The sequence below is a fragment of the Chinchilla lanigera genome, unplaced genomic scaffold, assembly GCF_000276665.1.
Source record: "Chinchilla lanigera isolate Chin_1 unplaced genomic scaffold, ChiLan1.0 scaffold00010, whole genome shotgun sequence".
NCBI lineage: Eukaryota > Metazoa > Chordata > Mammalia > Rodentia > Chinchillidae > Chinchilla > Chinchilla lanigera.
The window spans coordinates 26,191,591-26,217,001 of NW_004955411.1; the positions used below are offsets into that span (position 1 = coordinate 26,191,591).

Sequence of the window (25,411 nt, forward strand, 5' to 3'; positions counted from 1 at the left end):
AAAAAAAAAAAAGAAAAATGACTCTGAATCTGAATTGTTCCACATATTCACTTTGCAAAACTGATAAAGTCACTAAGAAGCGCAAGTTTAGTTACATGTGACACACATCATCAGCACTAATAGGGGTAAAAATATGATTAATTTGAAATTACTTATAAGTAAAACAAATTAAAATCCACTAGTAGCTATTGTGAACCTACGGAGGCAGAACTTTTGGATATGGGGTAAAAGAAGCGGCGGGGGAGACAGACCAAGTCATCCTCAGAATAAAAAGTACATTAAACGTCAAAATAACAACACAAGTCAGGATTTGGCGAACCACAGCACAGAGCACAGGGAATGGTCTCAAAAGCAAGCAAACTACAAAGTGGCAGCCTTTCAGAAGTGTCATTTCCATGAGAGGAGAGCAAATTGAGAATTGCATGTTGCTCCTCAGAGACACAGCAGTGAAAGGAAAGGAGGAAAGAAGTTAAGAGATCCAGGAGACATGAGAAAAACAAAGCCCAAGAGAGGTTTATCTTACACTTCAGCCTACTCCTCCCATCATACCATCATCTGTTTAAAAAGTTGCAGTTCACAAACCAAAAGGAAAGGGTGTTCTTAAAATAACACTGCAGCCCGTAAAATGCTAAGGAGAAAGGAAAAAATTAAACTTCATGTAAATTTTCTGTAGAAAGGAAACGTGAAAATGGATTCTAACACTTCAGCTAATACAATTTTTCATCAAATTAGCCATCTATGAAAATAAATATGAATCAAATACTCTCAACACACACTTGGAGATATTCATACACAAAAACACACACATAAGTAAGTACACACAGCTACAATCAGAAATCAGAAATTTTAAAACTAAGAAATGTACCCCAAAAATCCCATTCCAGGGCTGGAGATGTAGCTCAGTAGCAAAGCATTTGCCTAACATTAGGATACGCCAGCCCCTAATTTTAACCCTTTCTCTCTCTCTCTCTGAACATACTCAGAGAATGTAAATAAGTGAAAAATAAATTACCAACTGTGAAAAAGAGAATAGAGCTGAATGCAAACTTAATAAGTGAGGGGCTGGGGATTTAGCTCAGCGGCAAAAGCGCCTGCCTGGCAAGCGCAAGGTCCTGAGTTCGGTTCCCAGTACCGGAGAAAAAAACAAAAAGAAAAACAAAACAACAACAACAACAACAAAAAAAAAACTTAATAAGTGAAATTAAAGAAAGGCCAGAAAATAACTAAAAGAACAAAAGTTACAGAAATTAAAAAGGTTAGAGAGAAACTGGTTAAGAGAAGATAAAAATGCACAGCATTATCTAAAAGACAAAAAAAAAATCGGACTTAGTAAAACAATTTGGAAAAGAATAGAGTAAGAGAATCTCTCTACCCAGCTTCGGGATTTACTATATTGCTTCTACAATGAAAACTGTTAGTGTTTACAGAGACTGAGATGGACAGATCAATAGATTAAAATGGAGATCCACACAAATATTCTCAATTTGCTTTTGATAAATCAGTCAATGAAGCTTAGACTTCTCAACAATGGACACGAGAGTGATTGCACATTAATAAGCAAATACCACATGGTCTCAGCCCCAGTGATCCAGTAATGTTTATTTAAAACTACTCAGCGTCTTGACCACCAGTCAGGCGTCGTAGTACACACTGGTAGTCCAAGCACTCTGGGAGGCTAAGGCAAGAAGTTAGCAAGTTCAAGATCAGCCTAGCAACTCAGAGTCACAAGAGGGGTGTTGGGGAGTGGGACATAACAGAGAGTGACTACGGGGGATGTGGTTCTCACTATGGAGGCCCTGGGCTCACATAATTCTCACGATGGCATCAATATCATAAATCCTGAAGTTGGGTAGATCTCCTCTCTCAGTCTATTCTTCTTTTCCAAATTATTTTATTAAGTCTAATTCCTTTGCCTTCTATATCAGGTTTTGCATTTTTATCTTCTCCCAACCTCTCTCTCTTGCTCTGTAATTTTTGTTCTCTTAGATGTTTTCCAGCCTTTCTTCAATTTCACTTATCACATTTTCATTCAAATCTATTTTATTTTTCACAGCTTATAATTTATTTTTCACTTATATACTTTTGAGTGTGTGCAATATTTGTTGTTGCTTTGTTCTTGTGACAGTGATCAAAATGGGATCATAAACAAGTGTAAAAGACAAAATTGTAAAATTTTTAGAAAATAACATAGAAAGAAATCCTCAAAATCTAAAGCTAAAAAATTCTGAGAAATGACAACAAAGCACTGTCTGTGAGACAAAAAAATAAAGCATTTTTGCTCCACAAAAGACCTTGTTCAGAGGATGGAAAAATAAGCTAGAGACAGTAGTAAAGCATTTACAAACCACATAGTCAGCAAAGAACTATCTGTATTATATAAAGAACTCCCAAAAGTCAACAATAAAAAAATAGGTAAAAGTGAAGAGGCATTTACCAGATAGATATATAGATGGCAAATAATAATGTAAAAAGATGTACAACAACCTCAGTGACTTAGGAGATGCAAATTAAAACCACAATGAAATATCACAACATAATGTGGCTAAGCTAAAATAAAAATTAGTCAAACATCAAATGTTAGCAAAGATGCAGGGAAACTAGATCATTCCTGAAATACTGACGGGAATGTTAAATGGTATAGCCACTCTGGAAAGCAGTTTTGCAGCTTCTTAAAAGCCTAAGTGTGCACTTACCATATGTAATCCTGGGCATTTATCCCAGAGAAATGAAAAGTATATTCATGCAAAAATCTGTACATGAATGTCTACAGTAGCTTTCTTCTATGACCACTTCCAGATCTTCCTTAATTGTTCCCTTTCTTTTAAATGTATTTGTAGGGCAAAATTTACCATCTTACCCATTTTAGCACGTACAGTTCAGTGGCATTACATTGCCCATTCATCATCAGACCACTTCATCTTGCATAACTAAACCCCCATACCACCGAATGATGACTCCCATTCCCTTGTCCCTGCAAACCTGAACCACCACTCTACTTTCTATTTCAGTGAGTTAACTGTTTCAGGTATCTTGTGTAGATCCAATTGTACATTATTTGTCCTTTTGTGACTGATATTTCTCCTGGCATAATATCCTTGAGGTTCATGGTGTAGTACGCTGTAACACATGAATTTTCTTCCTAAGGCTGGATAATGCTCCATTCTCTTTTCATAGTACATTTTGTTTGCTCATTCATTAGTTGGCCAAATTCATTGGTTGTTTTCCACATCATCATGAACATGTATACATAGATCTCTTCAAGACTGCCTTCAATCCTTTTGGGTGTATAACCAAAAGTGGAATTGATGGGTCATATGGTAATTCTATTTTTATTTTTTGGAAGAACTGTTGTTCTGCTTTCATAGCAACATCAGTGGTTTTTATTTGCACTTATGTGATGATCCATGATCATGAGCATTTTTCATGTTTTCACTGACCATTTGTATATCTTCCTTGAAAAAAGTATTTATTATTAAAGTCCTTTACCCATTTGCGTGGCTGTTCGCTGCTGTTACAGCATATTAGTGCTCTCCTTTGGCAGTGCTGTACCACTGAGCTCCATCCTGGCCAAGTTTTATTTTTAATAGCCCAAAACTAAATAAAACACAGATATCTCTCAAAAGGTGATTGGTTAAACACATGTTCTATAACCACACCACGCAGCATTGCTCAAAAATAAAATGAATGAAGTGGGAAAATATTCGACAGTGTGGATGAATTGCTAGAGAATTATGTTGACTGAAAAAAGCCAATCCCAAAAGGTTGAAGTCCATTTCTATAACACTTTTGATGACAAAATTAAAGGTAGAAAGACCAGATCAGATGAGTACTCGCCAGAGGTTAAAGACAAAAGTAGCAGCAGGAGAAAAGTAGGGATAATTATTAAAGGGCAGCATGCAGAACCTTCGCAGTGGTGAAGTTTTGTATTTTGACCATAGAAATGCAATATCCTGGTTGTGATACTGTATTACAACTCTGCAAGATGTTTTCCATTGCAGGAAACCAAGTAAAGAGTATACGTGGTAACTGTCAAAATCGTATGTAAATTTACAATTTTATTAAATTGCATGCTACAAAATAAAAAGTTTACTTTAAAATAGCAAAGAAGATAAATCATAAAAGCACATTAAATGTACCATAAGATGTACAGTGTATTTATAACAAAACAGTATGACAATATTGAGCCAAACACATTAACCACATCAATACGTGTAAATAGGCTTAACTCACTATTAAAAGAAAAAAAGGTTTTCAGACCGACAGAATGATACCTAACTTTACACAGAGGATAAGAAACATGCCTAACACATGTTTCACAAAGCTAAATATAAAGGGGAGGCAAATATAAGCAAGGCAAAAGCAATCAATAATGAGGAGGGGCTGGAGATGTACCTCAATGACAGAGCACTTGCCTAGCATGTGTGAGCCCTCAGTTCAATCTCAGAACACAAAACTAACCATAAATAAATAACGTCAGGACTTGGGATTCTAAAAATCAAATAAGGTAGAATTTAGTCTAAAAAACATTAAATAAAGAAGAACAGAAATTTTTTATGTTGCCAAACACCACAGTTCACCAGACATGGTGGAGCATGCCTATAATCCCACCATTCAGGAGGCTGAGGCAGGAAGATGGCAGCAAATTCCAGGCCAGCCTGGGCTACATAATGAACTCAAGGCCTGCCTAAACTGCTTAGCAAGACACAGTCTCAAAAAAAGAAAAAGAAGAAAAGCCACTGTTCACAGTGAAAATATAACTGTGATGACTGTTTATGCATTAAACAACATAAGAGCCCATCTGCATAAAGTGGAAACTATAGGAGATGCAAGAGGTGGAGAGAGGGCAGGGGGTATAGCTCAGTGGCCTAAGTGCTTGCCCAGCAAGCCTGAGGTCATGAGTTCGATTCCTGGTACCAAAAAAAAAAAAAAAAAGAAGTGGAGAGAAACACCTAATATTGGAAGACTAGCAAACCACTCTAAGTACAAGACAAGTAAAGCAAGTTTAAAATGTAAGGACTGCAAAAGATTTAAAAAACACACCTGATCAGTTCAATTTTACGGCCATATATATCAAACTTTTACACAATGATAATAAAGAAGATATTGTCTCAGTACACATATCTAATTATCAAAATCAATCAAATGTTAGATTACAGAGAACATCTTCACAAATTTTATGAAAAGAAATATCACAAATAACACTGATAAAAATGAATAAAAATTTTAAAAGATACACTTGAGAAGAAAAAATCCTATTAAATAACTCTCAGGGAAAAATTCAAATACAAACAACTTACAGAATTTCTGGGAAAAAGATGCTGAAAATACTATATATTCAGCTCTATGATGCATAGCTTTAACAATTTAAATAATTTAAAAGAATGAAAATAAATTCAATACTCAATTCAAAAAGTTGAGAAATTAAATAAAACAAAAGAAGTCACAATGAAGCAATTCAAAGATACAGATCAGCTGTTCACAAGAAATATAAAAATAGCTCTAAAAAAGTGCCAGGCCTGGTGGCACACACCTGTAATCCAAACACTCAGGAGGCTGAAGCAGGAAGATCTCCACGGGTTTGAGGCCAGCCTGAGATATATAGCGTGTTTAAAACCAGCCTGAACTACACAGTGAAACCCTGCTTAAAAAAAAAAAAAAAAGCCCTAAGATATATAGAAAAGATATTTGACTTCTTAATAAGCTAAGCCCAAAATAAAACAACACTGACAAATCATTTCAAAGCTTAATAACACGATTCTTGGCATAGTGTGAGGAAATAAATACTCTCATATTTTATGAGTGATCAGAGAATTTGGCAGTACCTAAAAAAGGGAATATTTTACCTTGTGATCAAGCAGTTTTCCACTTGTAAGGGGTTATCTTCAAAAGTATACACAAGATTATTCACTGTAACAACAGTTAGGGCCAGGGATATAGCTCAGTAGCTCAGTGCCTGCGTGGTAAGCATGAGGTCCTGAGTTCTTTTCTCAGTACAAAAAAAAAAGAAAAAAAAATCTTTTATACCTGCAAAAATTAAAAATCCAAACAGATTAGTTCAGTAAACTTAGTGTATACACAAAATGGAGAAGTAGGTAGTTGTTTTTTAAAATGCATACACAAGAGGAAATTAAGAGTATATGTATATGTTATATGCTATATTTATGTAAAAATATGAAAAGTAAAAAATGCATGTATCTTCTAGCTTTTACAAACAGAAATGCAAGGATAAACCAGAAAGTAAGCGAACTACCTGGGCAAAAGGAGAAAAGGGGAGCAAAAGTATAGAGGAGGGAAATCTATTTCCTTAGCCTTGTCTGCTGAAAGTGCCCGGGACTAAGGACATGCTGGTAGTACAAACGCACTTGGTATGTGGGTCTTAGTTTTTAAATACCATTCTCTACTGCAAGGAAGCACAGCTCCCCAGAGAAATAATTAATTCCAGGGTTGGAGCAGGGAACACATAGGTGAGCCTGAAACATCTTGAAGAGCCACAAAATAGGTTAAGTGCTCAAAAAACTAAAAAAGGCCAAGGTTATAGCTCAGTAGCACAGCACCTGCCTGGCAAGCACAAGGTCCTGAGTTCAGTTCCTGGTACCAAAATAAATAAAAAAGTAAATAAAATAAAATAATAGAAAGATGTCAAAAACACATGGAAGTGAGCTTGACAGAATCCCCACTGGCTAAACAGGGAATTTTAGGCAAAAGTAAATGTGGCCAGCAATGAATGAATTTTACTCCACTAATCACAGTAAGAATCCCTGAGTTCATAGTGATAAACAGACTAACAAGGCAGAAGAGAAAAGTCTACCTGTCAGCCAAGTGTCAACTGGAAAGTGCAAAGACAGTGGTTGAGTTAGAAAATAAACATTTTGCACTCATCCTAGTAAGGATTTGTTTGAATGCAAATCATCATAGATAACAAATGTAGGCAAAAAAAGTCTGATAAGGAACAGACTATCGTACGATCTAGTGAATCTCCCCACAGATTGCTTTTCAACTGAAAGAGAAAAAGGAACAGTAATTATACAGAAAAGAAATGAGATGATTTATTGAGCAGGTGATCAAAATTAACATATCCAGCTCAAAAAAGATGGACATCACACACTCTGGATGCGGTATATTCTCTGAAGATAGTCTTACTTATGAAGTGTTCCAGCATGATGCATCATCTGAATCTAACCATGAGAAATTTGAAAAAATGTCTATAACTTCTCTGTGGTTTCCAAAAATGCCAGTCATGAAAAAAATAGCAAAGATAAATACTATTCAGTTAAAAGAGACTAAAATGACATGATAACTAAGCGGAAAATAAATTCCTGGACTGGATCTTGTTTTAGAGAAGAAACAACAAATTCCACAGTGGCTATTGCCGGGGAAATCTCACATCTGGGCTACCAAATTAAATAAGAAGTATTTTATCAATGTTAAGTTTCCTGATACTGATAATTCTGCAGTGGCTATGTAGGAGAATATCCTATCCTTAGGAAATATATATTGAAGTATTTAGTTTTAGATGGCCATTGTATATGTAACCTACTTTAAAAAGTTCCAAAAAAATAAACACTGAGGGAAGAAGAGAAAAGAGAGAGATAATATGATAAAACAAATATGGCAAAATTTTAAGCACTGGCGAATCTAGCCAAGTATAGAAGAACAGTCTGTAGTATTGTTGCAACTTTTTTGTAAGTATGTGATCATTTAAAAGTATATATTTGAAAATCAAAACATCCTATAAATTTATGACTTATTTTCATAGAATAATTTAAGAGAAATCCTATTATAGAAAATGGCATTTTTCCAAAAAAGTATAAACTTGCACTACTAAAGCTATAACTTAATTCTTCAAATATCTTTGTTCTTGATACTGATTATTGATTTTGTACATTAAAATGCACTTTAAAGTTATGAAAAGGATTGATCTGATCTACTGTCATTCAATGCGACCTGTCCAAAGTGTCACTTTTCCTCAGCCTTGGTCTGCCTATTTGCACAAAAGAAACACTATTTTATAGCATTTCAGTGAGCGTCAAACAAATACCACGTTCCTCAACACTCTTAGAATGCACTTCTGTAAAGGTCCTTGATAAATCACTTTCATTTAGGTAACAATAGTTACTATAAAACCATCTTGTGAAAACTATTGCCCCAAGACTATATTATCTAAATGGTATCTTTTCAGTCCCATTAACAGATATGTGAGAGATAAAATATATGGTAAAAGATAAAGAAATTAACCTTTCCAGCTCTCAAAAAAAAAAAAACCCTCAGGTCTCTAACCAAACATCCAAACACAAAGGAGTTTTATTACAAATATTCCAATTTTCCATGCTAGAATGCATTTTGTGACCAATATTTCTTATCACTTACACTTTGAAAAGCCAAAGATATGTAATAAGGGAAGAGAAAAGGGAGAATCCTGGCCAATTAGCTCACATGCAGGCTGGTGGATGGTTCTCCCGGCCAATATTCATAGTATCTATATTATCTTCAGGTAAAATAAAATCATGCTTTATGAGCTCCAAAGTATCTGCTCTTCTTCCTTTAAGAAGATAACAGCACTTTCTTCTTTATAGAAAAAGCTGAGAAACTGAATAATTTCAGTCTCTATTGTAATTAGCTTACGTCCACCAAAGAAAGTACACTAAACATGCATTTTAGATTAATTTTGCTAAAACCTCTGCTTTATTTTTTCTTAGAAGATTTATTGTGATTGTGAATACTCTGCACCTTGATTAACCCTAGTTGCTAACTTAGAATTTAACAAAACAAGCACTGGTGTTTGCAAATTTTAAGATGCGTCAGATGAATAATGCCCTTATTCTCATAAAATATGAAACTAATTGCCACCCGCCATCTCCTCTCTGGGATTCTACTCATGAAAGAGTCATTCCTTTTGGAAAGACTTGTACCTCCTCAGTTTAAAGGTGGGCCTTAATATGCACCCAACAGGAACTCTTTATGATGATTCATGCTAATAGTTATTGAGTACTTACCATTTGCAAGGCAATGCACAGGTGATATAAGAAATACGTCCTACCTTTAAGGTAAGCACATTAGGTTGGGCATAAATAATGCATAGAATACAACTTTAATAGAATTTAGAAAATGACAAGGGCCTGAATGAAGAGAAATCCTACATAAGATTTCAAAGTGAGCCACCGTTCACTCCTTCAACACTTTAAATTATTTAGGAAGGGAAATGAACTATGACTGATTAAGAGGTAACTTACTCCATGATTTGCATATGCTAATACCCATAACACCAAGAACAGTTAGCATTGTAAAACACCTGCTATGTGTTGCTATACTAACTTTCCACAGACATTGCTGATTCAATGCTAATATCTTAAAAGTGTTATTAATCCTTTTAGTCATAGTAAATGTGGCTTTAAAAAAATAAATATTTGCCCAAAGCCACAAGATTATGAAGCTTAACAGGAGAGATGCAATCCCAGAATCCCTGCTCTTTTCTTCTATTCCTTTAAAGATACTTAAATTTTAAAAAAGCAGTAGAGAGAGTCCTAACTCGAAGTCACAAGGGTTACAAGTCTCCAACCATATTTTTACAAAGAGATTTTTTTCCAACCTGCACAACCCAGGAAGCCATTTTCACACACTCGGATGATGTCCTCTCATTACTAAGGCCGTCTTCTAACACAATCACACCCAATGATATTTCTCTTCCGATAGCAGCCCTTAGATTCATTCCCGCTTCAACAGCACGTTCCAGACAGGTGCTCTGCATTTGTCTGGACGTGGCAGCAACAATCCAACTCAGGAAAAATGCCAGATGTTCCAACAATCGATGTTACAGTTATCTATTTTTATTCTGGCAGCTCATCGAGGGTTTTTTTTTATCATTTTTAGCTGTAAAATATATAAAGATCCCTCTTATCGTAAAACCCTGTTTTCCATGAAGAACTTTCACTCTATCAGGCATGAGCAGCTTGCCTTTTGATTTGTGTCTGAACCATGAGAAAAAAACATCACAGATGCAGACTGCATTGCACCAAGAACATGTGCATGCTTTTAAATCACTTTTATCTTACTTTTTACTAATGTAACCCTGAAACATAAAATATGCTCTCTTTTTCATTCACTGTTATGGGAAGAACAGATGGTGGAAGAGTTAGATGAAAGTAATACAGCATGTCCATTAAAATAACCCCCACTTGCTGGGGATGCTTCCCTCAAACAGGAGTCGTGTTTACTATAAAGAATGGCTTTGGCTTCTATACACTGGAAATTGTCAGTGGCTTACTCTAGGATAAACATAAAGTAAGAGAAAAATTGATGTCAGAATCAAATGCTTTTTAAAGTGGCAATGATTCAAATTATTATACTAATCTAAGAGACTGAATGAAGCCAGGTGTCTCTGATACTGTAACTGAGCAACAGGAAATAATGAGGTTCATTTCTAACTTGAAAAATTTTAGAACCTAGAAAAATAAGAGAAACTGCAGAGACAAGATGAAGTAGAAATTTCTATTCCTACTAATGGTACATAGAAAAATTTTGCTATTGCTTCATCTGTCCCTAATTTATTGTCTTATTAATAAATATCAAGACTAATTCTATATACAGAATATATAAATAACGTTTCATGTGACATGATTTCTGCACAAGTCTCACAAGTCTTCAGCATTGCAAAAGAACCTTTCTGGGGTATTTTTATGAAATTCACTTTAGTTGCATACAGTTCCAAAGGGTTAAGCTTTAAAAAATAATTTCAAAGAAAATTAAGAGAATATAATCTGAAAGAAAAAAATATATCAGTCCTGAGTCACATTCCAGTTGAGGGGTATTTCACAAGAGAAACTAACTGAGATAAATACTAAATCAAAATTCAACTATTAAAAGTTTTAAATATTTTTGGCCACTTATTCCATTTTAGAGAATAATATAAATTGGCAATATCTCAAAATCAGTATTTAAGAATGTGTACATATTAGTTTCACTATGTTTATGATTGTGTCCATTTATAATGGATCATTTATTGTGACTTTTTTCAACTTTCATTTATATTTTAGCTCCAAAAATATTTTGGCAAAAAAAATCTCTCATAGCTGTAAATTCCTTGATATATTTCACAAAGTGGAAGCCTGGTTTTATTTCCGTTTTAGTGTGCCTCACATGTGATTTGAAATGTCATAGGCCTTCTCTTAACCCATCCCCTACGGTTACAAAAATGTCCCTGGGACTCAATTCACTCATTTTTCTCACAGAAAAGTAACCATAGTCGACATCTCATTAGCTGTCAGAGTGATGTGCAGCTGGAAAGGAGTCGGCGCACCAGACCAGAGGCCGGCTTTCCTCCAATGTAATTCTATAAGGAATCTCCTATAGGGCTCCATATGGAGAGGGCTGTCCTCAAACCGTGAAATCCACAGTACATCCCTTTTGAAAATCCAAAGGTGAACTCCTGAAGACTTGTATTTTTGTTGCACTGAAGCTTCTAAACAGGTAATAACAAACATAGAATAAACATTTAAATCCTTTATGTCACAGTATCCACAAATGCAAATGACGTAAAAATATCCCAACTTGCACAGATAACAGAGAAATATCTCTAGCTTGCTGGATAAATCCTGAGCTTCCGGGACCAGTAGCACTAATTTTAATGGTAATCCTTTTTCATGATGGGCTTCAGGCGTGAGCCAGACCCACTTCGATCCTCTGCCTGATGCTCTGTCTGAGTCGCTGTCTGATTTTCCACATGGAAGTGGCAGATTCCACGGGCTTGAATTAGCTGAGTACAGGTGGTGCCACCTGCTCCAGCCCCTTACTGCAGCTTTGTTTGGTCCTCACTGCTTTATTCTGCGTCTGGAAAAAGCTTAGGCTGCCCAAGCTGCTCCTGGCAGCGTCCTAGAACCGGGCTGACAAATTAGTAAGCGTATTACTGGCCTTCTGCATGCTGGAAGAGAATCTCTCAGATCTGTAATTCTGTGAAAAGAAATTGAAACTTGAAGGCTGTTGGCTGAGCTAATACATTTTGAACTGGTGATTGTAAATAAAAGAAAGGGTTTACCTTTTCTTTTTCTAAGCTAAGTTCAGTAAAAATAAAGAAAAGTTAAAAAAAAAAAACATAAACTGTATACTAAATAATGTAAGCAGAATCTTTTCCCCCAGATTTGAGGTATACTTGACAAAATGGTTACATGTTTAAAGTGTACAGTATGCCAATTTAGTATAAGCATACATTAGCAAATTATTACCACAATGAAGTTAACATATCCATCACCTCCCATAGTTACACTTGTGTGGGAGTGGGGGGAGTGGTGTGAAAGTTTCAGATTGCTCTCAGCAAATTCCAAGTATAGAATATAGTTTTAACAATAACCACCATGCTCTACATTAGATTCCTAGCACTTATCCATCTTATAACCTTGTCACCAAAGTTCTCCATTTTGGTCACTAACTGTCCAGTAACTGGCAACTGCTCTTCTACTCTGTTTCTATAAATTTAATCTTTTGTGTTGTTTCACCTACAAGTGAAATCATACAGTAGTTGTCATTGTCTGGTTTATTCTACTTAGCGTAATGAATTCCTAGATCACCCATTTTGTTACTAATGGCAAGATCTTCTTCCTTTTTATGGCTAAATGATAATCTACTCCATACCATATTGTCTTTATCCGTTCACCCATCATTGGATGCTGAGGTTGCTCCCATGTCTTCCCTGTTGTGAGATGTCATAATGAGTATGGTCTACAGACATCTCCAAATGCTGATTTCCTTTCTTTCAGGTGTATACCAAGAAATAGATCTGGTGGGTCGTATGGTAGCTGTATTTTAAATTTTTTGAAAAGCTTCCATACAAATTTACATAAAGACTTCACCAATTTCCATTTCACTAACAGCACCCAAGGCTTCCCTTCTCCCACATCTTCCCCAGCATTTGCTGCATTCTGTCTTTTCTAGCATACCCAGCCTAACACATGTGGGTTTTGACTTGGATTAATGCGATAATTAATGACATGGACCACTTTTTGTCAACCTGATAGCTCTCTGTATGTCTTCTCCGGAAAAATGTCTGGTCCTTTGCCTACTTTTAGTTGAATATTTTACTACTGAGTTATATGAATTCCTCAAATATTTTCAGTATTAACTGCTTATCAGTTATATGGTTTCCAAATATTTCTCCCATTCTAAAGGTTATATTTTCATTATATTATTTCCTTTGCAATGCAAAAGCATTTTGGACTGATGTAGTCATATATTTGTTTTAATTTTGCTTTTGTTGCCTGTGCCTTTGGTGCCATATAAAAAAAAAAAATTACCAAGACCAATATCAAGAAGCTATCACCTCTCTATTTTCTTCTTGGAATTTTGTGGCTTCAGGTTTTACATTCAAGTCTATATTTTATTGCATAGCTGTTTTTAGCTCATACTGCATTGTTTTGATTACTATAGCTCTACACTACCTCCAAATCAGGAAGTATGATATCTCTGTCTTTGTTTGCTTTCTCAGGACTGCTTTGGCTATTCGGAGTCTTTCATGGTCCTATACAAGCGTGAGAATTACTATTTTCTATTTCTCTCCTGTCTTGTTTCTAATCTAAAAGAGAACTTTTAAAGCCTTTCATTTTAAGTTTGGTGTTAGCTGTGGGCTTGTAATTACACTCTCCATTATGTTAGATACATTCCTTCCATAACCAATTTGTTGAGAGTTTTATTATGAAAGTGTGTTGAATTGTGCCAGATGCTTTTTTCTTTGTCTACTGAGATGATCACAGAATTTTCATCCTTCATTCTATTAGTGTGATGTATCACATTTGTTGATTCATGTATGTTTAATCAGACGTGCACACCAATGATAAATTTCAGCAATCATAATGTTTGCTGGTATAATATTTGCTAATATGAGAATTTTTGTATCTATGTTTTTCAAGGATATTGACTTGCAATTGTCTTTGCTTGCAGTATTCTTACTTGACTGTGTTATCAAAATATTGCTATTGTAAACAAAGTTTGGAAATCTTCCCTCCTTCTCAAATTTTTTGAATAGTTTGAAAAGGATTGGTGTTAATTTTTCTCTAACTGTTGTATAGAATTTACTGTTGAAGCCCTCTAGTTCTGAGCTTGTCCTTTTGAGGAGTCTTTTGAATATTGATTCAATGAGTCTTAGTAGATTTTATATTCTAGGAATTTATCTATTTCTTCTAAATTACCAATTTGTTGTTGTATAACTGTTCATAGTAGTCTTATGATCCTTTGTATTTCTGTGCTGTTGGTCAGAAAATAACTTCTTTCATCGGTGATTTCATTTATTTGTGTCCTCCGCCATTTTTTCTTGGTTAATCTAGCTTAAAGTTTGTCAGTTTTGTTGATCTTCTTAAAAAGCTAATCAGTTATTCTCTATTTTACCAACTTGTGCTCTAATTTTTATTACCTTTTTTCCTTCTGCTAACTTTGTACTTGATTGATCCTTCATTTCATAATTCCTTCAAGTGTAAAGCTGGATTGAGATCAATCTCTTTTCTCCTGTTTCATTTTTTTGTTGTTGTTTTGTTTTGTTTTGTTTTGTTTTTTGTGGTGCTGGAGATCGAGCCCAGTGGCAAGAACTCTACCACTGAGCTGCACACCAGCCCGTATCTTTCTCATTTCAATGTTTCTATCCATACACTTTCCCAGTACAATTGTTCTTGTATTCATACACTTTCCCCGTACAATTGTTCTTGCTGCATCACTTAAGTTTTGATGCCTTGTTTTCATTTTCCTTTGTCTCAGTGTGTTTTCTTTTGATTTTTACTTTGACCCATGGGTTGTTCAGGAGTATATTGTTTAATTTCTACATATTTGTGAGTGTTTCCATTTTTCCTCCTGGTGTTTATTTTTAGTTTCATACCATTGCGGTCAGAAGAGACACTTCATGCTTTTCCAACCTTCTTGAACTCATTAGGGAAAGAGTGAGCAGAAACAAACACCCAATGAACATCACTGTCTGGTCCTTCTCCAGCCATTTGACAAAGAAATGAAAGGCAAAAGCTGTGGCTTTGAGAACCCATGATTGATCACATTTTATAATTCCTTTCTAAAATGTTAGTTTTGCCTCCCTCAAATAAACCAGGGGTATGGAACCATATTACACATCATAGGTATTTAACTAAATGCAAAAGTTAGTTTTTTAAAAAAGTATAAGCCAGGTGCAGTGTCACATGCCTCTAATTCCACCACTCAGGAGGCTGAAGCAGGAGGGTCACAACAAGTTCAAGGCCAGCATGGCCTCACAGTGAGTTTAAGGTCAGCATGAACTACATAGCAAGACCATGTCAAGGAAGGAAGGAAAAGAGGAAGGAAGGAAGGAAGGAAGGAAGGAAGGAAGGAAGGAAGGTAGGAAGGAAGGAAGGTAGGAAAGAAAAATGCAGTAACAGTAAAATGCAGCTGCCACCATGGTAGGATTTCTGCCTACAGTAGCCCGGTAGCTATGTACAAAATCTTGTGGAAGTAATTATAATATTTCTTATAACAATTCTACCAGGGCTGGGGATGTAGCTCAGCAGCACAGCGCCTGCTTGGCAAGCGCAAGGTCGTGAGTTCAATTCCCAGCACACACACACACACACAAAAAGCAATTCTTCCAAAACCATTCCATACAAATCCATTTTCACCTCTGCTGTAGTAAAGAATACACAGAAGAGAGAGAGAGAGAGAGAGAAAGGAAGGACACAAGGGCAAAGCTGAAACATAATGGTCTCAACAGACTGAGTACTTTTCTTTGCTAAAATAATATTCAGAAGATCCAAAAAGACCAAAAGTATCTGCTCTACTAATGTGATATTTCTATTGGAAACAGAGATTCATCACAAATTTATACATGGCCATATTTTTAAAACTTACATACTAAAGGACTTCCTGGCAAAATGTCTTTTTTTTTTTTTGCAAAATGCATAAAAGCTATATTTTTGTTACTTATGGTCAAAGATTACATGTTTCCATGTTATATATGATACATTAAATGCAGGGATAACTCTAATAATCATAGTATAAAGGTAGAATTATGTTTGAGAAATTATTGATGCTTCTTTTCTCTGAAACTTAGAAAATGAAGCTTTCAGTGTAATATTCACTGCTGTATTTTTGAAGCCAGAAAGAAGCCTTGCAGATAGCTTGTATCTTCACCTAAAGGAAGCTGGATTGGAGTTAATGAACATTAAGAGGATTCTGTAAGGTTCTTTAAGGTAACAAATGTGGTATAAAATGCACAAGCATTACAGTGTACCCATAGTAAGAGATTACTTTCAGATTTCAGAAGCAGGCCCAGTCTTATTTATAGGTTGTTAATAGAGGGTACTGGTTACTGCTGATTAGTAGGAAAGGCCAGAGGATGGCGGGAGGATGACCGTCTCTGCTACATGTAACTATACACATGCCAAGGTAAGAATTCTGAAATGGAAATTCCAGAATCAGGAAGCAATTTAATCTTGATTGACACGATTAAAACATATCAAAAAAAAAAAAAAACCCTTTCAACTGGTATCAGAGTCCCATGACTAGTTGCATAAAAATAGGTTGAAAATATTATAGCAATCTCAACTAGATAAGGTTGGAAAAATAACTTCCATAAACACAATAATTCTAATTCAATGAACCTTTGAAAAACCACGTAGCCATTTTCATGAGGTAAAATTCAGTAACAGAAAAATGCAGCTGCCATCATGGTAGGATTTCTGCCTACAGTAGCCCGGTAGCTATGTACAAAATCTTTTGGAATTAATTATAATATTTCTTATAACAATTCTACCAGGACTGGGGATGTAGCTCAGCGGCACAGTGCCTGCTTGGCAAGCGCAAGATCATGAGTTCGGTTCCCAGCACATACACACACACACACAAAAAGCAATTCTTCCAAAACCATTCAATGCAAATCCATTTTCACCTCTGCTGTCCCAAGTAATACACAGAAGTACAAAGATGATTGAGGTATTCACTAAGTGGTCATAATATAATCAAGTCTAAAATCTTCCCCGAGGATACCTCATACCAAAAAGGGACCTGAAGGTGCATCCACTACTCCAGATAAACTGGGAGATGGTAGCAAACTCTAATTTGTACTTGTCTTGAATGTTCATACAAAGGTGCCTAAATAATTCCAAAAAGCAGTTATGCTGTTTGTCATTCATCGCCCATTAGTGATTTCTATACTTACTGAACATAGAGATTTCTACATATACTGAAAACATAATAGAATGAAGAGCCCAGTAAATAATATGATAGGATTATTAAATCACCATTTACTTAACTAATAAGAGCCATAAGATGCTACTCTACGAGATTAATTTTGCTCTAGAAACTTCCTTTTGAAGAATCCAATTAGAATCCAATTAAAACACAGAAATAACAAAAAAGAAAAGACTACTTGGAAAAATGGTCATAGGCTTAAAATGAAATACAGGGGCTGTGGATATAGCTCAGTGACACAAGCTTCTGCCCGGCAAGTGTAAGGTTCTGAGTTAGATTCCCGGTGCAAAAAAAGAAAAATAAATAAATAAAATAAAATGAAATACAATGAAAACCATCATCCTTCCATCAGTAAAAATGAGAGTACTATGGATACAAAAATGGGGGAATGCAAAGACTGTTTTGCTGAAGTAAACTTTAAAAGTATAATTTTGAAGTAAATCCATAATGATCAAAATATATCTACTACAAGAAGAGATACAAGAAACCAAGAATAAAAAGAATCTTATCCATCCATCCTGGACAGTATCTATTCCTCAGTAGAGAATTTTAGTGAATTCTTCACATACTCACACTAGAACTACTAAAATTGGTTTCCTTAATAGTTTTTCTTGCTTCAACTATTTTAACGTTCAAACCTTTACTAGTTCTGTCCAAGACAAACTCTAAGCTCCTTGGCCTGGCGTGTATTTGGCGCCAACTTATTTCCAAAGATATCATTCAGATCCCTCATTCAGACAGACCAACCATCCGCCACTCCACCCCCAGCCTGATCGCACTGATTTCTTGCATTTCCTCCTAATTTTAATCTTCCTGAAGGCTCCACTCTCCTTTCTTCCCATATGCCTGAATCCTAACCTCCGAGCCAGGTTACATACTTTCATTAGCCAGGCATAGTCCGTAACACTGATATCATTCACAAAGCCCTTTGTATATATCATCCCTGTTTATTCTACCACACAAATTCCCACTTCGTATTACAAAACATGGACATTCTGTATACCATGTATTCGTACTCTCCCACCTTTCATGTAACTTACACCACCCAGCCCCCACCGTGCCGACGCTAGCATCTTTCTGAAGCAGATACTCATCTAGCCTCTGCTGAGTCAAACACAGAAGAACAATGATGCACGAAAGTTAAAAGTTACTTACTCTTTCATGACATAAGAACAATTTGAATCAAAAATATTTTGAGAAACTAATTATTTTCTTTGAAATTTCTGAGGATTCAGAGCGCGATGTGGATGCATTTCTAAATTGCTTTCCTCTAGCAGAGATAGTCGTGAGTTTGCTCCGGGTGGCATTCTCTTCCATCCAAGCCCCAGATTATCATCTCACACCATCACATTATGTTGCAAATACCTGTTCACCTGTCCATCTATACTAATAGCTCTTCCATGTAAAAAAAGTGTGCTCCATTTCTGTCTGTATGCAGCCCACCTAGTAGGAACCCAGTCAATGACTGATCTAATACCATGATTATCTAAAGCACAATTATAGAATAATTGTGTTTACTAATTTATTTCTTTACTACAGAAATAAATGTTAAAGAAACTCAACCTGTGACTGTGCTATTTCAAATAAGGCACATAGTCAAAATTCTAAGGACTGCATTTATACAAATATTAACCACAAAAATAAACACACAAGGGGCTGGGGATTTAGCTCAGCGGCAAAAGCGCCTGCCTGGCAAGCGCAAGGTCGTGAGTTCGGTTCCCGGTACCGGAGAAAAAGAAACAAAAAAAACAAAAAACAAAAAAAAATAAATGAATAAACACACAGACTTCAAGAGAAATCCTATGTGAACATATGTATATATGTACATACATGTGTGTGTGTGTGATTTTGATACATGATAAAATACTGTAGAAGGAACTACAATTTTGGATAGGAAAAGGAAAAAATAAAGAGGGACTTTTTTCTACTTTCCTTTCTTGTGCATTATTTGTGTACTACAAAACATATGTAACATTCAAAGTAACTGCACACATTAGAGTAGTCTGATTAAAGTTAAAACTTTTTTTGATGATTCATTTACTGTGAGACTGAACTAATAGAAATTTTATATGTTAAGAGCAGAGCATGAAAGAAAACCTAGACTAAACAATGAGGTTTTGGAGGTCCAACAGGGAGATTTTGTTTTAATGGCTTAATTTCTGTAAAACAAAGGACAAACTCCTTCTTAACTTAGTATTTCCTAATTTAAATTCTTCTTTCATCTATGTGTCCAACACTGCTATATACTTAAGGAGAGAACTACCCAAAGGCACAATCCATCCTTCCAAATAGTAAAAAGAGACAGTAAAACTCTCTTCCCAAGGGACAAGACAATAATAAGAAAAGCCTCTCATTAGCTGTTCTCTACAACAAAGCAGCTGCACGTCACAGTAACTCAGACTATGGTTGGTACTTCCTGGCGGAAGTGCTCAGCACTCTAAGAGAAGATGCACATTGCTAAACATCTAGACCTGATGCAACCATTCTCTTCCCTGCCGTCAAACAGGTCCTCTGTGGAAGACTTCCACCCATATAATTTCTGAAGGCAGCGATCGTAGTCTTCTCCCCTTTGGATACCCAGATGCTGAAATCATCTAGCAAACACTAGCTCTTTACCAGCCAGTGGGTCAGCAAGTGACATTTCCTCAAACACTGTATATTTGTGGATATCGATATGATAACACAGATCTGACAGGTTAGGAAATAATCATTTCTAATCCATTAGATTGTCTTTTTACTTAAAATTCAAACACAAATAATAAAGACAACTTTGATAAATAAATGATTCAGAAGGGATTTTGGTTCTAGAGTAGCGCAGGAGTCATCTTAGTTCCTGCAATGAACTGCAGGTAGTTTGATATGACAATGACAAAGAAAAGGAAAGGGACAGGAGCGGTGGCACAAGCCTGTAATCCCAGCACTCAGGAGGCTGAGGCAGGAAGATCACCATGAGTTCAAGGCCAATCTGGGCTACACAGTGAGTTCAAATCCAGCCTACACTACATAGTGAGACCCTGTCTCAAAGAAAGGGGGAGGTAAACATGGAGGTAAGGTAGCCATTCTCTCTTTTCAGTTCCTATCCTAAGAGTCCATACTTTTTTATATTGGCTCCAACTCTCTGCTTAACCATTGTAGAAGAAAAATTTAGGACCAGTGTCCTTGAAATAACAAAGTCTGGTTCTGGCAGCTGGACTCTCGTGACCTTTCTCTAAGTGCGGCCAATCACACAATTATTTCAGTTTTTCACTAGCACAGTGACTTAAAAGGAAAATGATAGTTTTGGAAAATCCTTCACATTCATAGACATTTTCAATTTACTAAAACCAGATTAATTCCAAACAGTTTTAATATTTCCTGAGCTTCAATATCAAACCAAGTCACGAATAAAGATAGTCACAAGGCAGCAACACACTTACCTGGGGGTAAGGAGACGTCCTGGATTTTGACTTTGAGCTGGAGAGCCTCGACTTGGTCCCCTTCCTGCTATCAGTCATGGTGGGGGTGGAGCTGCTGGCGTAGGAGAAGGCTGGTTTGGAGGCTGAGATCTGATCCAGAGAGAGCTGTAGCCCCTTGTACTCAGTGTCTCTGCAAGATTGGAAGACAGAGCCCTTACTCGTCCACTACAGGAAAGAATCCATGCGTTCTCTCATCAAGAATGTAGTAACCCGTATGTGAAAGTGAAGCAAGCAAAAGTTAGCCATATAACTAGTTTCCACAGACGCCTGGGTTACTGCAGAAAAGTGTAACACTTAGCTAATGTGTGTCAATGTGGCCGCTGCACCCAAATCATAAGCTCATCAAAAAGTCAGGATAGAGATTTTTCTCATTCTTTTTATTAGTTAATTAGAAATTAAACCCTTAATTTAACTTCTGTGAGATTTGTTTTCTCAGTGGTGAGATATGAATTATAAAGGCTGTTCTGAAAGTTTTCTACGTGGGGTAAGCTCAACAGACATCTGGCCAAATGATGCTACTTGATTACTAACAAGAACGTCTTCTATCAGCTATTCCAAGATCAATCATCTTGGCAAACTCCAGATATTCTTATTGCTAGCTAACTAGTGTAACCAGGCTTATAAAAAACATCCTTTCTGCAGGGTAAGTAATTAAGCTCCCTCAGGGTGCACTTTACCACCAGTTATTTCCATTGTTTCCTTCATTCAGTAAATATTTACTGAATGCCTAATGTATACCAGACTTTGTCCTATGTGGAGATGTAAAAACAAATAAGGTATGTATATGCCCTGTCCTTGCGTAGACTATAATCTACAAGAAGAAGAAACAGTAAACAAACATAGATAGAAACTGCACACTGTAATTTGAAAGGAGTAGTCAGTGTTAAGAAGTTAATTTCAAAGGTGTTGTTTGAGATACAGTATTGAGAGGGTGAAGATGACAAACCTGTTCCACCAATAGCTATAGCCTCAGCTCCTCTCCAGGTAGCAGTGGGTCTCATCTGATGCCTGTTTTTCTTAAGAGCATATCATCCCTTTTCACTGTCCCCTGAACAAAATGTTTCACAGTCTTCCTTATGAAGACTCACAGAAGAATTTTCTTTCAGGTTCCAGAACCAGCGGGGCTGCTCCTCATTAACTGATTTTATGTAGCTCATCGTGTTCCCTTCTTTGCACTAGCAGTCAGAAAGGCTGAGCCCCCAGTCCGATTTGTAATCACTTCCATGAGTACACAAAGTTCTCGGGGCGGGCAGTTTGTGCAGCAAACTCCAGTGGTTCCCCTTATTTTTCTACCCTTAATTTTCTCTCCATCTAATTGTCTAATGGATTTGCCTTCTTTAAATTTTTATGTGCATTTTTAATGCTGTTTGGATTAAGATGGGCATGTGAAACTTAATAAATTAATGAAATTGTTTGTATAAAATGACTAGCACATTCCATAAATTGGCAATTACTTGTTTATCTTCTTTTCTACTTCCCTTTCAGTTCTTCCATAACAATGTCAGGCAAAAGGAAAAGTATAATTCAGTACGCTAAAATTGCTAAGATTGGATTTTAAATGTTCTTGCCTCAAAAAATATTGAGTATGTGACATAATACACATGCTAAGTAGCTTTATCACTGAACAACGTATAAATATAGAAACATGATGTATAGGATCATACATTTATACAATTTTTACTTATCAATTTAAAAAGAGAAAAAACTATAATTCAAGCAAGGCATCCCTCCAGACAGTAGGAATAGAAACCAACTGAAACAGCGCCAATAATATTACTACCACAAACTACAGTGTAGCACCATATAAGCAGCAAATTATAATAGCTTCGCACCAAATGCAGCTGGCTCCCTTTATCTGAATCTGTGGAGTCATAGGATCTCAGATTGAAAATACTGTAAAAACACAAAGATACTGCATCTGCACCAAGTATGCATACACTTTTTCTTTGTCATTAACCCCTGGGCAATACAGTTTAACAACTATTTACATAGAATTTACATTTTTGTGGTATTTTAAGTATCTAGAGGTCGCTTAAAGCATATGAGGGGATGTGTGTAAGTTATATGCAAATACTATATTGTTTTATATGAAGACTTGATGATTCATAGATTTTGGTACTCTTTGGCGCTTCTAGAACCAATCTTCCACAGGCAATGGTAAATGGGTATATTCCTTTCATTCAATGCAGCTTGAAAAATTCCTCTACAAAAGCAATAAAAACAGTGCAGGGCCCTATTCTAGACACCAGGGAGACATCAATGAACACAGGGTCTAAGCATCCACCCCTCATAAAGAAGCCCATTGCTGAAGGATCAGAAACCATGTCTTTCTTACTCTAACTTTATTTTGTTGTTGTTTTGTTTTGTTTTTGAGACAGGGTCTCACCATGTAACTCAGGCTGGCCTTGAACTCACTATGTAGCCCAGGCTGGCCTCAATCTTGCAGGCATCCTCCTATTTCAGCCTCTTGAGTGCTGGGGTTGATTACAGGCATGTCCTACCACACCCAGCTTTCTAACATTATTTTTTAGGTGATTATGCTTTTCCTTTTCCAGTAGACTCTAGGATCTGAAAGGACAAGAGTCAAAAGATATTTTGCTATTTTTCAAAAATAATTGTGCGATATATCACATAGGTGGAAAAGGAAGATGATAACAAGGATAGAAATTTTAAAAGACCATTTTCCTTAGTGAGCACCAAGAACTGGCAATCCATCAGCATTTCTCAGTACAGAAAAAAAAAAGACCCAGTGGACTGTGAGTCCTCAGACCCACCCTCCCTTAGGCAACAGTAAGCCTAGAAAACTGGACTCTGCAGAAAATGGAGCTTTCATGCTGTGTACTTCCTGGGTCAAAGCTCTTCTGTTCCCTGGAGTAGAGGATTCATCCATTCAGTCCTTGCCTGGCAGGTCCCACACTGGTAGTGAAAAGTATGTACCCCTAAAAATGTGACCAAATAACTTCATAAACTCATTTCTAATATCTTAGCACAGGGACTTCTAGTGATATACACAAAGTAAACTAGTATTCATTTTTCTCTTGCATGCTTTCAGATCCCAGAAGGGATGCAGCCTCACTATTAATATAATTCCCAGGGAGGTAACTTTTCTAAACTCATTCTACAAAGCCAACATTATGTAGAAACCAAAACCAGACAAGGACTCTACAAAAAAAAAAAAATTAAGACCAATGTCCCTGATAATATAAATGAAAATTTTCTTCACAACACACTATCAAGCCCAATCCAACTTCACATCAGAAAGATCAAATAACATGGTAAAATGGAATTTATTCCAGGGATACAAGGATGGTTCTGCACATGCAAATCAACAACAGAATGATGGACAGAAGCCATATCATTATTTCAGTAACTCAAGATGTGGGAAAAAAGCAATTTGATATCAAATATTCCCTCATGATTTAAAAAAACAACTAATTAGGTATATGAGAAGCATACCTCAATATCATAAAGGCTATATATGACAGATCCATCACCAGCACCACACTGATGGAGAAAAGATAAAAGCATTTCCTCTAAGCTAAAATACGACAAAGATGTTCACTTTCCCCACTTTTGTTCCACACAGAAACTCTTACCCGGAGCAAGAATGTGAAGGAAATAAATATAAGACATACAAATAGGAAGAGAGAAAGTCAAATTATCCCTGTTTGCAGACCAAATGATTTTATATATGGAAAACCTGATGACACCAGAAAAGACTTATAGAAATGCTAAATTAAATCAGTAAAGTGGCAGGATAGAAAATCAACATAAAAAACTTGTAGCATTTTTATACAAAAAGGATGAACTTTTTGAGAAACAAATCAAGAAAGCAATACCATGCACAATAGTTACAAAGAGAACACCTAGGAATAATTTTAAACAAGAAACACTAATGAAAGAAATTGAAGGCACCAAAAGATGAAGAGATCTACCACGTTCATGGATTGAAGGAATATTGTTATAATGCCACACTACTACTAAATTCAATTCATCTCCATCAAAACCCCAACGACATTCTTCACAGAAATCGGAAAAACAATCCTAAAATTTATATGAAAGCACAAAAGTCCCCAAAGAGCCGAAGCAATATTGTGCAAAAGAGATAAAGGTAAGGTATCACAATATTTGATCTTAAGACATATTGCAGGGCTATATTAATTAACACAGCATGGTACTGGCATAAAACCTGACACACAGACCAGTGGAACAAAACAGAAACATCATAAATAAATGATATATCTACAGTCAATTGATTCTCCACAAAGACACAAAAACATACATTGGTGATAGGATAAGCTCTTCAATAAACAGTACTGGAGAAACAAGATGTCCACATGTGGAAGACTGAAACTTAACCCCTGTCTCTCACCCTATGGAAAAACCAACTCAAAATACTAAACAGAAGACCTGAAACTGGAACTATAAAACTGTTAGAAGAACACATAAGAGAAATACATCAAGTACCACATGGAAAAGCAATCTATGTCCCCAAAGTTAAATCACTAAGGGAAGTATAACAAATAAGGCAAAATGTTGCCATTTTTAAACACTTAGACTTATAAAGAATGTAATCTGTCTTTTTCTTTCTTTCCCCTACCGAATCATTTTATAGAGTTTGAGTAAAGGTACTGAATTACCATTAGGGGAGAAAAAGAAATACTTCAAGACATCAGTATAGGCAATGATTTTTTGGATAAGACCCTAAAAGCACAGGTCATAGGAACAAAAAAGACAAATGGAATTATATCGAACTATAAATCTTCTACAACTCA

At 36.0% G+C, this 25,411-nt stretch overlaps 1 protein-coding gene across 1 annotated transcript in view; it reads right to left on the bottom strand.

Annotated features, from left to right (window-relative positions):
- Sim1 (single-minded family bHLH transcription factor 1) overlaps positions 1–25,411 on the bottom strand; it is an 83,537-nt gene that overhangs the window by 18,582 nt on the left and 39,544 nt on the right. The window contains exon 10 of the mRNA XM_005377811.1: positions 20,598–20,766. Coding sequence (XP_005377868.1) covers positions 20,598–20,766 — 169 coding nt within the window. The remainder of the gene's footprint in view (positions 1–20,597; positions 20,767–25,411) is intronic.